Source organism: Halictus rubicundus, chromosome 7, assembly GCF_050948215.1.
Source record: "Halictus rubicundus isolate RS-2024b chromosome 7, iyHalRubi1_principal, whole genome shotgun sequence".
In the NCBI taxonomy this organism is placed as follows: Eukaryota; Metazoa; Arthropoda; class Insecta; order Hymenoptera; family Halictidae; genus Halictus; species Halictus rubicundus.
Window position 1 is genome coordinate 12,197,828 of NC_135155.1, and position 16,596 is coordinate 12,214,423.

A 16,596-nucleotide genomic window follows, 5' to 3' on the forward strand; every position below is an offset into this window, starting at 1 on the left:
AGTACTAAAGAAATAAAGAACTTTCTGTCTGCTCGTTGCAATTACGAGGGCCGGTGGCATTTTGAGGAAGTGTGAAACTACACACATAGAAGAAACCCATATACGTATACGAATCTGCAAGGGTTCACGGGGCCTCAAACCGACGCTTCAATATCACAATGAGCAATTCGGAAGTGGTCAATTTGGTTTCCTAAATGTCCAATCTAGGACTGTGTGGTCTCCAAAAATGGCTATTTTTACGTTATCGTGGAGTAATTTGTAATATTCGGCGGCATACTGCCTGTCACGAGGCGTTCGAAGCAAACGTGACGTCACAAGATGGCCGCTGCTGAGAGATTTTCTTAATATCGAGAGATTTAGCATTCGTATCGAAAAAATAAGACCGCACAGTCCTAGCCAGGACATGTACAATAACTGTGCTGTGTATTTTTAGTTGATTACTTACTTATTTAAACACGAAAAACGAGTCCTCCTGAAACAGCATCTCGCGGTTCCAACATTTTTCACTACTAGCGCTACTGTCAGTTTCCAAGCGAAAACTGCACGACATGATAGAGTATGGTCGATAATGCAGGTCGATAATACAGGACAATATAGGTTTACCTATGTACCACATAGACTGCAATTAAATTAGCATATTTCGAATTGTGCCTTAAAGGAAGTCTGTGCTTGAGAAAAAGTACGTGTCCAATGCAGACGTTGTCTATCGTACATGCAAACACTAAATTTATTGAAAATCGTCACAGGAAATTATAACCATACCCCCTATCTGTTGAAAATCTTAATAATTAGCTTTGTCTATTGACCGTTCGTACGACTATAGCGTGACGATCAACTCCGTGAAGGTCAAACCCATTCCGGATGGTTTAATGAAGAAAATTGTTATTTTGCACAGAGATCCGCAGTCTGGTAATAAGATGATCCGAGAAAATGTCCCACTTGTGTCCATATTACAAATGTTTTAGTCGTTTTAATGTAAAGATATTCAAGAGTTTTATAATTCGTTGGGACTTCGGTTAGAGGAACAGTTATGGTTGCCGGTGGTCACAGTACAGTACCAGAACTCACTATGACCATTCTGTTCCAGGGATATACAGTAGAGAGGAGCACGTTCACTCGCACGAGGTCGTGATACCGCGGAAAGTGAGCCACCGGGGCGAGCTTATCTCCCACAACGTGACCCACCACCATCACGAGGATGGGCCAGTGGTTCACTATCGGCTGTCAGTCGCCGGTAACGAGTACCATATCGAGCTGATCGCCGTGGACAACTTCATTGGACCTGGGATGCTCGTCGAAAGACGAAAACGCGAGCTCCACGTGCGCAACCGGCCGAAAAATCGCTCGAGCAAATGCCATTATCGGGGCTTCATTCATGGCCATCCGGACTCCAGGGTCGCGATGTCTGCTTGCGACGGTTTGGTGAGCTTTCTTACATTTTCTTACATTTTCTTTCTTACTCGCCCATTCCTCAAATTTAACCCCTTGCACTACGATTTATTTTACGATCAGGTTTTTTTTTCAATTTTCCATTGAAAACTGGACAAAACGAACTGCTCTATTGTCGAATCCAATTTTGTAAAAATCAATTTTTAAGAAAGTCGGTGCTATTGAAACTCAAGTATGCAATTTTTGATTTAAATATGCCAGTTCTTTTGTTCGAAAAATCCACTTTGTGTAAGAATGCAGTTGTGGAACGTGTTTTTTAAAGATTGCAAAATTTTACTACAAAATTTTCTCGAAACTGGTCCAATAGTCTGTTTGATACCTCTGACACCAATTTCGGAAACTTCATTTCTAAAACTCCATTTTTAAAAGGCGTTTAAAGTTTCAAATGTTACCATTATACCGCTGCACTTTCGCAGCCGTAAATCCAACAGTTTTACGAATTTCCAAATCAAACTTTGGCAGAGTGTTCCCGAAGGAGCGTACTAACTATACCATTTTGCAAAATCGATTGTTTTCACATCTCACCAGAGGTATGTAACCACTTAACAAGTTCTTGTCGAGAGTCCGCAAGTAGAATAGGACGCCAGAATGGCGGACCGTCTGACAAATCGTACGGATGCTCTACTTGAATTTTCCTCTCGAGTAGGATAATCGGTTTCAGCTGAAGTTACCAGTGTTTGTAATTATTGAAAATTTTTTACATTAATCTGTAACGTTTCTATGCATTTGTTACTCGTTATTTGTTTAATATTGTTTATTGTTTAGACGCTAATTTTTGTGGTCAATACCGAGAAAGGTATAAACGTTAAATCGTCTGATTGATTTGAACAAGAGTAGCATACAGGGCCTTTTGGGCCTTAGAATTAATTAAAATTTAGAATTAATTAAAATTGTTTATTTACATTGGTCTATCGCGCGTTTACTTGTAAGATGTTATACGTTAATTGTTTACTGCGTCTCGATGACGGATAGAAAAGTAAACGTCGAATTATTTCAGTTTCTGTAACAATATTAATTAAATATGTCCAGCAAAAGTAACTTTTTTATTTCTAACACAGTGTTATTGAATTTATTTGGAATGTCTGAACCCAAATGTTGGATTTCTTCAATTTTCGAGAATTATTTCAATTTCCACATCGATATCATTTGAATATTTTCAGCGATATTTTTATTCTTATCGTAGTGATATTAAATCTAAAAAGTATATGAGGTTGTACCATTTAGTTTATAATTAATAGAAAATAAAATAAGGCTGGTTCTAACTTTCTAAAATTATTCCAACATCCACATCACTATCAATTAACTGTTCCCGAGCGGAAGTGGGCGTTTCATCGCGATATTATTAAAATAATCCGATGGCGCGGCTATCTGTCTTCCTCCGACAAACTTTCGATCTTCCGTCGCGTCTTTCTCGCGCTTTATCTTCGGCCGTTCACGGCGTTACGTGCCAGATAACGTGTATGCTAAAGTTAGCGTATGCGGCGGCAGCCAGGAGAATTTCAAAGAAAACACACGCGATCGTTAAAACGAATCGCGCACGATACATCGTGTTTATAAGGTTGCCGCGCAGATAGCATGCAATTATAAATGATTACTAATTGTACCTTCTCGAAGCAAATTTATTCCCACGGAATTTATAGCGAGCTCTCCGCTAGTCGCAGGGAGAGAGAAAGAGAGAGAGAGAGAGAATGTCTTGGTAATTCTGTTCACTCTGTTGCTTCGTTTGCCGTTCGCGCGCGTGGTCTGACTATGAACACACTCATTTCACTGATTCTTATTCCTCATTAAACGGTCCATGGACCTTTATGCGAATCTCCATGTTGTGCAAGGTATTTTATAAACATTATGGAGAACATTTCCTGATTCTCTATCTTACTATTAGAAAATTGAAATATTTATTTGATTAGTATCTATCAAAATAGAAATGAGAATAGTTCTAGAAACGATCCACTTTTAAGAAGACTAATCATTGCTATGCCAGGGTATTCTTAAATTTAATAACATCGCATTAGAAATGAAAAAGACTAAGTAATATACTAATAATGTAAGGAGGACGACCTTTAGAGCGTTCCAAAATTAACAATACCCTATTAAAAATAACGGAGATACTTCCGCCGAAAGTATGTAATTACTGGCGCAGTCCGTATTGACATTTCCACTAGCCACCACTACAATCCCTATATTTAATAATTCACTGTTAGCTCGCTAAGCCCGATATTCTCCGTCAGAGTCGCACAATTAATAAATGAGGATCCCACGATTAATAAATTATACTGCGCACCAGCTATGTACCGCTGATCCCGGCAGCATCTTGCAAGTATTATGTTAGTCTCGGGATAACGGGTGAGTTTACTAGACGAGCGTCACACGGGCTTGCAAAAAGTGGTTTGAATTTACGTGGAAGGTGTTCTCACGGGTGATCTTATACAATATAGGGCGGTGTGCGTTCGGTGTTCGCAGTTCTTCGCCCGCGGTTCGCAGGTGGACGTGGTCTAGGCTTGCCGTCATAAATCTGCCAGGCCGTGGCAAATTAAATCATTATCTGGAAGCTGGGAGCAAATTGCGCCGATGCATGCACCGAGGCTCCTCCCTCTTCCATATCCGTTCGCTCCTTTTTCTTCTACCCCCACCTGCTCCTGCTTCTTCCATTGTTCCCCTTTTTCAACCTCTGCCTCCTTTCCCTACTCTCTCTCTCCTCTCCCCTAGTTCTCCCTCTCTCGCTCTCTCTCTCTCTCTCTCTCTCTCTCTCTCTCTCTCTCTCTCTCTCTCTCTCTCTCTCTACTCTTTGGTATCTATCTCTTCTCTCTACTCTCTATTTCTTCTCTATGCTACCTCTCCTTCTCGTCTCTTTGCTATATTTGCTACATATGACTTCTCTTTGCTATCTGTGCTATATATATCTTCTATTTGCAATCTTCGATATATAGAATAGCTCTCTGCTAGCTCCCTCTCTTCTCATTGCTCTATTTGCTATATATCTTTTCTCTTTGCTATGTTTGCTATATATCTCTTCTCTTTGCTATATTTGCCAAATATCTCTTCTCTTTGCTATCTGTGCTATATATATCTTCTATTTGCAATCTTCGATATATAGAAAAGCTCTCTGCTAGCCCCCTCCCTTCTCTTTGCTATCATTGCTATATAGAAAAGTTCTCTGCTAGCTCCCACTCTTCTCTTTGCTATATTTGCTATATATCTCTTCTCTTTGTTATCTTTGCTATATAAAAGAGTTCTTTGCTAGCTCCCTCTATTCTCTTCGCTATATTTGCTATATATCTTCTCTCTTTGCTATATTTACTATATATCTCTTCTCTTTGTTATCTTTGCTATATAAAAGAGCTCTTTGCCAGCTCCCTCTATTCTCTTTGCTTTATTTGCTATATATCTCTTCTCTTTGTTATTTTTGCTATATAGAAAAGCTCTCTACCAGCTCTCTTTCTTCTCTTTGCTATATTTGCTACATATCTCTTCTCTTTGTTATTTTTGCTATATAGAAAAGCTCTCTACTAGCTCTCTTTCTTCTCTTTGCTATATTTGCTACATATCTCTTCTCTTTGCTATATTTGCTATATATCTTCTCTCTTTGCTATATTTACTATATATCTCTTCTCTTTGTTATCTTTGCTATATAAAAGAGCTCTTTGCCAGCTCCCTCTATTCTCTTTGCTTTACTTGCTATATATCTCTTCTCTTTGTTATCTTTGCTATATAAAAGAGCTCTTTGCTAGCTCCCTCTCTTCTCTTTGCTATATTTGCTGTATATCTCTTCTCTTTGTTATCTTTGCTATATAGAAAAGCTCTCTACTAGCTCTCTTTCTTCTCTTTGCTATATTTGCTACATATCTCTTCTCTTTGCTATATTGGCTATATATCTCTTCTCTGTGCTAGCTCTCTCTCTCTCCCTCTCTCTCTCTCTCTCTCTCTCTCTCTCTCTCTCTCTCTCTCGCTCTCTCATCTCTCTGCTACCACTCTCCTCGTGTTGCTAGTATTGCTATTCATTTTTTCTCTTTGCCAGCTCTCTGTCTCTCTTCTTTTTGCTCAGTTCTTTGTTTTCGCAATACCAAGGCGTAAAGCAGAAACTTTCTGCAAAGTTTCGGCGATACCGCGGATAGCAGAGCGTCGCATCGTGCCGCGAATAAACGTTAATATTCGTAAATTTCGCGTTTCGGTTTTGCCACGGGAAGCTATTCCAGGGGACGCCGGGTTCCGCTTAGAAATGTAATTTCGCCGAATCCGCGGTATCCGCGCCGCTTTAAGCGAAACTGCAACTGCCACCAATTGGTGGTGTTTTATAGGCGGACTGCCGTGCCACGGGAAAGAAACACCGCGAAGTGAAGATTGCCACGGTGCTAGTAGATATCCCCTGTTCTGCTTCTCGATCCTGTGCAATTTCGGAATCGTGTGTGCAGGTACACAGTGAGTTGTGTCGGTTCTTAAGATGCTGCTTTACAAAACCGATTCGTTCGGATAGATTGATAAAATCCGGAACCCCGAACCATTTAAGTACTGACTACCTTCAGAATTTTTCTGGGCGCAACAAGTGAAGAGAATTATTAATAAGAAAATATATACATGAATGTTCTACAACTTTTGTTTCAAGGGAAAATATATTTTTAACACCAAAGCTTTTTCAGTTTTCAGTATAGTAGAATTAGATGAAGAAATCGTGAAAAGCAACCTCTGGTGTTTTCTCCACGACTCCGACCAACTGCAACATTCAAAAAATTAATAATAATCACAATCTTTATGTATTCAGTCTCGCTTCTAGCTTCTCAAAAAGACGGAAATTGTTGGGCCGAAATATTTAAATAGTTCTGTTCTCTATTAACACTAGGTTTTCTAATATTTTTAATTTAGAATTATTAAGATTCTAAAGATACATCCATGAGGAATTATTCAACAAATTTATTTCTTTGAGTATATGTTATTAAAAGAAAATTCTTATTATTTTTATAAAGTAATGTAAAATGGTAACTTTTAGTGCTCCGTAGGTCTAGTGTTAAAGAGTGGCGAGGTGTTAATTGTACGTTACGTTTATGGAACGTTCTCATCACTTTTATACACCGACCGGTCGAAATTGTCTCGAGCCGCGTAGTTTACACTGGACAGACAGCAGCTCGTTTTTGCATATAGAAGATGGCCACCGAACAAAGCGGCGATCATTTAACGTTATCACCGTGACGTGACTCACTTGCAAAACGGCCGGGGTTGAAGTAACTTTCGCTCGTGGTAAGTCGTAACTCGCTAACAAACACGGCAAGCAAGAACCTCACGGATTCGCTATTCATAGTCGTTCGCTCTAAGCACTGCGTGATCAAAGATCCTGGACACTTATGTATATGTGTACACATACAGGGTGAGTCACCTAACTGTATCACATTTTCGCGTTAGGAGCATGCATTGTGTTCTTATTAATTTCTGCCTTTATACACCTTAATGCCACTTTAAGGATTCAGTATTCTTTCTTAAAATTAAAATTAAAATATTCTCTCGAGACGTGCGGTTCAATGTTACACCTTCGTACAAACACCGAAAGTCACCATCACATTGGGTTTCACCATGACGAAGTTGATCGTCACGCTATAGTCGTGCGAACGGTCAATAGACAAAGCTAATTATTAAGATTTTCGACTGTTAGGTGGTGTGGTTATAATTTTCTGTGACGATCTTCAATAAATTTAGTGTTGCATTGGACAACGTACTTTTTCTCAACCACAGACTTTTTTTTAATAATATAAGAAATATGTTAATTTAATTGTAGCCTATATGGTACATAGGTAAACCTATATTCCGTATTGTCCTGTATTATCGACCTGCATTATCGACCATACTCTATCGTGTCGTGCAGTTTTTGCTTGGAAACTGACAGTAGCGCTAGTAGTGAAAAATGTCGGAACCGCGAGATGCTGTTTCAGGTGGACTCATTTTTCGTGATTAAATAAGTAAGTAATCAACTAAAAATACACATTACCGTCATTGTACATGTCCTGGCTAGGACTATACGGTCTTATTTTTTCGATACGAATGCTAAATCTCTCGATATTAAGAAAATCTCTCAGCGGCGGCCATCTTGTGACGTCACGCTTGCTTCGAACGCCTCGTGACAGGCAGTATGCCGCCGAATATCACAAATTACTCCACGATAACGTAAAAATAGCCATTTTGGAGACCACACAGTCCTGGATTGGACATTTAGGAAACCAAATTGACCACTTCTGAATTGCTCATTGAGATATTGAAGCGTCAGTTTGAGGCCCCGTGAACCCTTGCAGGTTCGTATACGTATATGGGTTTCTTCTATGTGAGTGTAGTTTCACGCTTCATCAAAATGCCACCATGATCTCATTGTACGTCAAACCCGATGCCAAAGAATTCTCGTTTGAAACATTTTTTTATCCAGCAAGTACGCGTAAGTTGTGAGTAATTTGAGGTAGTTTAGAGGCTCACCGTGTATATACGATGCATCGTGTCATCATGTGTGCGAGGATCGAGGAAGATGTTTGCAGTTTGACGAATCGAACGACGTCAAACCGGGGAAGTTTCCGTTTCTAAGGAACTCGACCTCACGCAATGTGTAATTGCTCAATTTTCCTCTGGGAAGCTAGAACTGCTCGCGGCGATTCGCATAATCGATGGATTACCGAGAAACTATGCGAGCGATGACTACCTACGTCTGTGGAAACTTCAAAATTTTCGAGAAATCGCAGACTATTCGTTCATTCTTAAACATGAATTTTTAGCACTGATTGTAAACAATGCAATATGTTATTTAATAAATTCCGATGCTCTGCGCTTTAAGCTTGCATTTACGCGTTTAGAATTTCATTGTTTTGGGATAATAAAATTTCCAATATTTGTTGAATAATTGCTTTACAAGATCCAATAATAGTTATAAATAAAAATCTTCTTTTTAGAATTTTTTAAATCTATCAAGGTGTTTCAATCAGTGGTACATCGAAGACAAACTTCTTTCCACAGTTCAATGAGCTACTTAGACTTCCTTTATCCGTTCGATACTTCCTTATCGAGAAGATATAATAGTTTCGTTCAGAGTTGGCCAAAATGTAATCCGATTGTTCACGGTGATTAAAATGTAATAATTGATTCGATTACGAAAGCTGTACTCGCCGTAGCGCTTAATTGTTACTGACCGTTCATCGCTATCGAAGTAATTCACGGTTGTAGAAAGACACTTGTAGTCGAATTAATAATTGAGCTTTGAAACGAAGCAGAGGAAAGATTTTCTTTATGACGTTCACTGGCCTGAACTTTTATGCCATTACTAGATTGAAGGGTCTTATACATTTATGGCAAAAATGCCGCAAAAATTACACCAACAAGGAGAAAAAATAAAATCATCTAAATCGTCTATGAATTTTAAAAATTTATTTGTTTATGATTAATTTTCATGCACAAATTAGCATTGCTTACACAGGTAAAATTAAAACGGATCTTTACGACAACTCAATGCAATTTTACACGGCCTCTCCCAATTTCATGCGGACTATAATCGAACTCTCGATAATCCTGATCTTCGAGTATAGCACAAGATTGGATACACGTGCAATCGGCTCGCATTTCCCTGAACCGTGGCCCAGCAGAATCCCGAAACAGTTTCTAGAGGAACTGCTAGCCGAGTGAGTCTCTCGCTGAATCAGCGCGAAATTTCTCACCTGCTCAATTCCCGGCGAGTTTCACGACCGGACGATCATGCGAGTCACGCGAATCACTATACGTAGCCTCTCACCTGAATGAGATCCCCTCAACGCCTACCTCGTTTACTGTTACAAAAAAAAACTCCTCGAGACCGAGTTGTTCTATTTCAAGAAGTACATAAGACTGTAGTATACGTTTAAGAGACTTTAAGGTCATCGGTATTTTTTTTTATGGAACCTTATGTTTTTTCTTGCACGTGCTTGTAGAGAATGAAAAGACGAATCCTACGACTATAAGGACCATACTGTTACGACCATTCAATTTCGAGATATTCGTGTCTGAATGATTAATGTTTTTTTTTCGTTTCAATCTTTCAGACACGAATATCTCGAGATTGAATGATCGAAACGGTACGGTCCTTATAATCGTTGGATTAGTCTTTTTATGCTCTACAAGAAAATTGAAAGAAAATTTGAAAATCTTGAAATTTTATCAACAGAGCCACCATGAAAACTCTTTCCACTATTACATGTACCTTTCGAATTGCACGTAACTGTTCTTCTCATAAAGCCATAAAATCCAGCGTCTAGCAATGTACGTTTAAACGGCGGCAATGTGCCGACCACAAGTGCAGCACGCGAAAAATTATCATAGATCCTTGCGGTACGCGCGAGCACATACTTTGTCGCTAATTTCTCCTTGAGAGAGCCGGCGCGGCGCGGCCACGTGCAACGATATAGTAGCCTAACAGTTCCGACGTGACTCTATCGCAGTATTTCTTGCGCCCGCGATATTCCGTTTTATTGCGCCGTAAACCTGGCGGAACAGAGACGCCGCGCTGCACCGCGCGACCCGTGAGCGGATCTGAAGCGGATCCGAAGCGGATCCGAAGCCGAGCGTAGAACAAGTACGGCGAGAACGCCCGAAACCGCCGTAAAAGTTAACGCCGCGAGTCCACCGGCTGTATTTGCGACCCGGTCGCACTCTAAATTTCGCCTAATCATAAAGCGCAGCCTCTCGAATCGTAACTCGGCCCGGAGTGAGCTAGATCGAAGAATTTAGCGACAGTGTGCTAGGATTTTGATTGTGCGGATAACAACTTTTTTTCATAGAAATTGTTGAACAATGATTTGCTTTCTTACTGTAGGCAACACTGTAGCAGCTTGAAGTTGCTCGACAACTTTTGTCCGAGCCCGCGAAAATACTCGGTTTTATTTGACAAAATTTGACGAATGAAGCGACACTCCGCCGGGTAAATTTACGAGGCCGCAACGTAAAATATTTAACGGGGATTGCGATAGATCGAATGAAAATGCAAATTTCCCGCGGATACGTGTCTCGTCGTATTTCACCGTGTGCACGCGTCGAATTTCAGTCTCGGCCACGCGAAAATTATCGATGGCCGCTGCAATTGATATCGGCCTTTAATAAATTCCGTTTCCGAGCACGATACGCTTGAATTTTTCAATTTCCCCGTGCATCGCATTACGCCCCGCCAGCTATAGTCCGTCCCTCTCTTTCTCTTTCATTTTCCGTCCTGTGTGTATATTTTTTCGTTTTTTTTTTTTTTTTTTTTTTTTAAGTGAAGCGTGAAGCAGCGCAGCGATTCGTTAGATTCATTTACGCGAAATTAAAATACGTAACGAGGGGGAGGCAACGTGTCTCCTTAACGAACGATGCTTTGAGATGTAGGTCTCTGCTCTCGTTACGAAACACCTCGAGGTCTCAAATAATGCAAAGGACACTCGCGAGCGATGCTACGTAAGGAATGCTCTACGATTTCAATGGAGATTTGCATACCGTGAAGCTCGAAAGATTCTTCGATGCTCCACTCTTTTCTTTCTTTTTTTTTTAGCAGTGATTATTTGCATTTCGAGGGTAGAAGTGGTCCTCGAGGTTGGGTCTGCGAATGAATGTTTCTAGCTATTCATATTTTTCACGAATATGAACGACATCCACTTTTTCTCGAATTGAAATAGAATTCTGGTTTCCTGCTGTCAATATTTGAGCATTGATTTCAATGTGGCACACGTATACTGTAAGTGGGAATTTTCTTTCTCTTCTTTTCTTAAATATTCCTATTCCTATTTCTACTAACTTATTTCTGCTTAATACGATTTTGTTCCATTTAGAGCTTGTAGAGAAATTGGATGTCACGTTGAGAAATCGATCGATCTGGACTAATAACTGAGAGAGAGAGAGAGAGAGAGAGAGAGAGAGAGAGAGAGAGAGAGAGACGATTGGAATTTAAAGGAGTCATTCGAGTCAATTTTAAAATATATTCTTGTAGGTATTTTTGAACCCTCGAAGGCTCAAGTTGATGCTGAAAGCTCGCACTTTAGGATGGCAACGAACCCTTTCCGGTCCTATGCGAAGCCACACTAGACATTAACTTTGCTTAGCCAATAGTTGCTTATTTATGGGTATGCAATGATACAATGTTTTGTCAAGCTCCGAAGTAAAATAGAAAAACAGTTCACCACCCAAAAGGTCAATTCGAATCAATTCGAACGCGAAGAGCAGCTCCACCGGCCGCTCCTCCATCGGCTAAGCCGAGAATCCCGAGATCGTTCGGGTTCCGAAGGGCTCTATAGCTCGCGATCGAGGTTACCGGAAGCCAGGTTGGTCAGACCGGAAGCCAGCGACATTATCGTAATTGACTGCTCCTCGGGAGCAAGCCTCGAACTTACCCGGCCGTCCAATAAACGTAATGTCAGCTTTTGGTGTGTCCCGCGGGCCACGCGAGGTGACAAAGGATTCGCTGCGCCACTATACTGTGCGCCGACTATACGTACACCCCTTGCACCGTACACCATCTTGCTAGAACGCTGCCGCTGCGAGAAAGGGTTGGCAGACATTGTCGATAGCGGAATAGACAAAGACAGAGATAGAGAGAGAGAGAGACAGAGACAGAGGGAGAGAGAGAGAGAGAGAGAGAGAGAGAGAGAGAGAGACAGAGACAGAGGGAGAGAGACAGAGACAGAGGGAGAGAGAGAGAGAGAGAGAGGGTGCGGAGGGGTGTCAAATTCAATTCTAACTAACGTTAAGCGGTCGGAATCGAGGGCATGCCGGTGAATTAACCCGGCGGATAATGCCATTACCATGGGAAGCCGGAAATTACTGAACATTACGTATCGACGCCAATTACACTTGCACGGGAGAGAGCAGATGCCTGCATGCGACCCGAAACGATTACTTCATTTACATGCCGCGTAAATACAACCGCTGATCGAAGGATCCCCTAGCATCTGATGCTGTTCACTGCCGTTGTTGCTGTTGTTCGATCACCGGGGATCGAGACGATCCACGGACCACCAACTCCTATCGGTTACTGCTCGGACGCGAACGCATCGTCCACGGAATTTCCATCGAATCAGATTCATGACACGAGCGACTGGATTCTGCTGTTCTTCAAGTTTCCTGCACACGACTTTTTCCGTCCTCTGTTTCTTTCTTTTTTGAAGTTTCACTTACAATTACTTGGTCTTGGCTGCCGTAGCCGGATTCTACATCTGCGGATCAAAATTGTCCGAAATTGTCCTTGATATTGAACTTCAAGGACAAATTTGTTTTTATCCCATTACATTCCACGCGTCATGAAAATAAACAAAAATTTGACCTTGAGATTCAAGGTCAAGGACGATTTTGCGGCAACTTTTCTTCGCAGATCTTCATCGCTCCAAGCAGCCAAGACCAAACATTTCTTTACACCCTGTACAGTGTTGCGAATAATCATAGGCTCGAGGTAATTTCCCTGGACATAAGGATGATTCATTAAAGATATTTTTTACAACTTACGTATAGCCGTTAGAAAAACACTAATCCGTGCGCAAGGGTGCATTGAGGTCGAAGACGACCACCTGGGGTCCTTCCCTTGTCAGTCGACACAACAATTACAATTCCGAAAATTGTTCGAAGGAGAACGTTCATTCGGGGAATTCGACGAACGGATTTGACGGCGGCGATGATTATTATCAGTCGTTAAACAACGGGGGGAGAATTAATGGCTCCCGCGGCGTCGCATTATCATAATACCGCTGCCAAACGTTCATGCTGTACACCGGTTGCAGCTGTTACTGCGATCTCTCACGCGTGCACGGTTTAGGATCGTTGGGAACATGCTCCTCGGGTCGCGGAAAAGCGGGTTCTCTCGATGAAAATTCGTTACTTTTGCTGTCCTCGCGAGATACGATGTGCGGGAAATTAGAATTTCTGCAGATGCGGTTGTTAATTTGTGTTTGCTGCTGCGACGGGAAGCTAGAGCGGATCAAGAAATGAATGACAAAAATTGCAGTACATGAAAGTCAACGTTTGTAGAAAGTACTGTGAATGCCAAACATCAGATTTTTCAAAAGGTGAAGTAATTTTTATTCGTAATTGCTTAATTTGATCTTGTGAATATTGACCAGCCGGGAATAATAAATTTATCGATGGAGCTTGTTCAGTGGCGAAAACAATTTGGAACCTGTGTCGCTAGGTCGCTGACGAAACGTAACTATCTCCTAAATAAATCTTATTCACTCTCCCAACTGGACCGCAGATTTTATGCATTTGTGGCGGAAATGAATTGATGAAAATCTGTGAAGACATCAACGAAATTTCTTAATATTCTCACACTATATTCGACTTATTAAAATCATTGAAACACGAGGAATACATTTTCATTGAATTTCTTCGGAAATTTTGGTTTTGATAACGCTCCAACCACCACCTGTAAAATCCGCGTGGGTGCCAATTTTGCTCTATTCAGTTCTATCATCGGCGAGGATAATAGCACGCGCCCGAGTTTCGTCAGCCGTGGTGATCCTTCTCGAGGATATGCGAAGGACGAGAGCCTCGCGCCAGGAGAGCAACAAACAAAGAGGGGGCGGGTTGCGTCGCGTCGGCAGGCACCGAAAGGTGTGGCTTCTTTATCCGTGTTATCTCGGACTGCACGGAGTCCTCGACGCCGCGCCGCACCGGCCTGTATATCGTCGCCGAAGAATCAAGGATCCAGAGAGGCAGGACGTGTCTATTAAATTTCCAGGAACGATCGCGAGCCGCGATAGGCTCGGTCACGACGGCTGCGAAATGCGCCTGGGGCATGCATCTACTCGCGCGACGCTTCCCCCGTAACAAATGACACGTACCCGGTGTTGGAACGGAGTACTGATCATACTGTTGGGATCCAGGGACTATAGATTGGACTGCGGCTGCGATCGCCCCGTGGTGCCTCGGTTTCGCTCGCGAGCGACGTTGGGAGCAACGGGGACACGCCTACTGGAGCACTGTGTACTGTGCGCACAAGAAGTCCCGCCAAGAGGCACGCCTCGTTTCACACGCATTTTCGGCTCTAGCGAAATATTGGTTAAAGCGATCACGCACACTGTGTAGCCTGTGACGTCAAAGCCTAAACATTGGGACTAGGAGAGGATCAATGGTGGGCATAGGCGGGGCGAGGGAGGGTCCCCTTCGTGCTGTCCCGCGAGTCTTCTTGTGAGACACATACAGTACATACAGATGAATTGTGTTTGATTCGTTTTCTTCGACGCTAAAAAGAAGGGCGAATAACATTTCAGTGTTTCCACTTAGAGATCATTGAATGGGCGTGTTTTCACGCGGTGACTCCACCCATGGGCGTGGTTACACACAGTAATCCCGCCCATGGGCGTGGTCTTGTGGACCAAACTTCGCTCGCATCAACCCTATACCCTCAGAAAAATCTTGCAAAATTCCTGTTCTCCTTTTAATCTCTGTAATGGGTAACCATGAAGTAAATTTTGAAAAATGAAGTAAACTGTTGAGAATTCAGGAATCGAAGTTTGCGAACCACTGCGCAGACAGTTCAGCTACCGCTCTCGGAGGAGGAGGAGTTATTCGACGAGCGGCAGGCTCGTCGTAGGTGATTCTACTCGGCCGGCGCGGCGCGCCGCGGCAATTGAAACACAAGACGGGCCACGAAAAAACAAGAGAGCCGACACGACGCGTTTATAAACTGCTTATAAGCCCGATCTAATAAACCGCTGCTTCGGTTATTTACGGCCGCGTATCGCAGTAACGAGAGACGCCGAGGCACTAAATCGTCCGCGGCACCGCACCGCACCGCGCTCGTTGATTTAATTTCTCCGGAATTTTTGCGCGAAACACGAGCCGAAGGCGGTCTCTCGAAAGGCGAATCACGACGATGCCCCTCGGAGCCTCCCCCGTTTATCTAGCCTCGATCCTCTGCCATCAAACACCCATTTGTTGTAAATGTATATGTCCGTTCGTTGGGCATCGTGCTCGTGGATTGCACCTTTACGCACCGCTTGCGATTCATATCAAAATAAAAGTTCACTGCGATCGAAAAAGAATTTCACTAAAAACAAGTTTGGAGATTGCTCTATGGAGCGTTGCTTAGCTTCAGGAAGATTCGGGAGCGACAAGACCACGCCCACTGGGAACAATCTACGCGAATAGGCCAACATGAATTATATATTCTGTTGCAATTTGTGATCAAAATTTAAAATTTTCTCTATTAACGCTAAACCTACCAAGCACAAAATATATAAAAGTGAAAGAACTTTGTACGATTGTCATTACCATACGAGTGTGTGCTTAAACGAAGAAATTAATTCAGTAGTGTCCTACGAAAACGTTTTTATAATTTCAATAATTGTGAAATAGAAAACCGGTCATTTTGATTTTGGTAGGTTTAGTGTTAACGATGATCCTAAAGAGACCTAAGCGTTCGAGGGCTACAAAAGCAGCTGTCCCAAATGTCCAAGGACCATACCAACACTCTAAACCCCAGCTAACAATAGTTAACAATTCTCTCTGTTCCACCAATCCAAACAGCATAGTAAATTCAACCGATTCGCTCATCAAAATTTCTTCCTATCCAAAAACCATTCAATTCAACTTTTCGCGAAAGTATGGTAGAGAGAAGGTTCCAACAGCAAGTAGGAAAAATCGTGATAGCAGGGGGGGGGAGCAAAGCACGGTAGGTGGGATTAGCATAATGCGCGGAACCGTCGATCGGACGCGGAGCAGCTCGATTATGGTTAGTTAATGGCCGTCGGAATAGTCATTATTCTCGTGCGGCAATACGTTCCGATCGTTAAGGCAACCAAGCCGGCCGATCGCATATATAAATTATTATTGTTCCGGCGACAAGGTGTATCGATGGGCGGTCGCAATAGTGTTGTACGTCGACGCCCATGTTGACACCAGACTGACTGTGAGTCCAGCGCCTTTTCACGGCGAGCGTTTACGCGCATTTACGCGTATTTACGCGTGCCGATTGTAAATCGCCGCCGCTTTTGTTCGATCCAACCCTCTGTTCGCCACCTGCGATCCACTACCGATAACACGGAGTCATTGATCGATCGCCGGTGCCAACGCCGTTCGCTGTTTGACCTGACAGTAACAAGAAATCGAAGTAAACGATTGTCTTTGAATCGCAACCGAACTGTTCGAACTGTTACGAACGAGCTGGTAAACAGAATTTGTCGTAAACGCATAAAGATCCGC

General features: G+C 42.3%; 1 protein-coding gene across 2 annotated transcripts in view; it reads left to right on the plus strand.

The window, feature by feature from the left end:
• Positions 1–16,596, plus strand: part of LOC143355447 (A disintegrin and metalloproteinase with thrombospondin motifs 7) — a 105,563-nt gene that overhangs the window by 51,553 nt on the left and 37,414 nt on the right. For both annotated transcript variants that reach the window (XM_076790253.1, XM_076790252.1), the window contains exon 3: positions 1,088–1,422. In XM_076790253.1, coding sequence (XP_076646368.1) covers positions 1,088–1,422 — 335 coding nt within the window. The remainder of the gene's footprint in view (positions 1–1,087; positions 1,423–16,596) is intronic.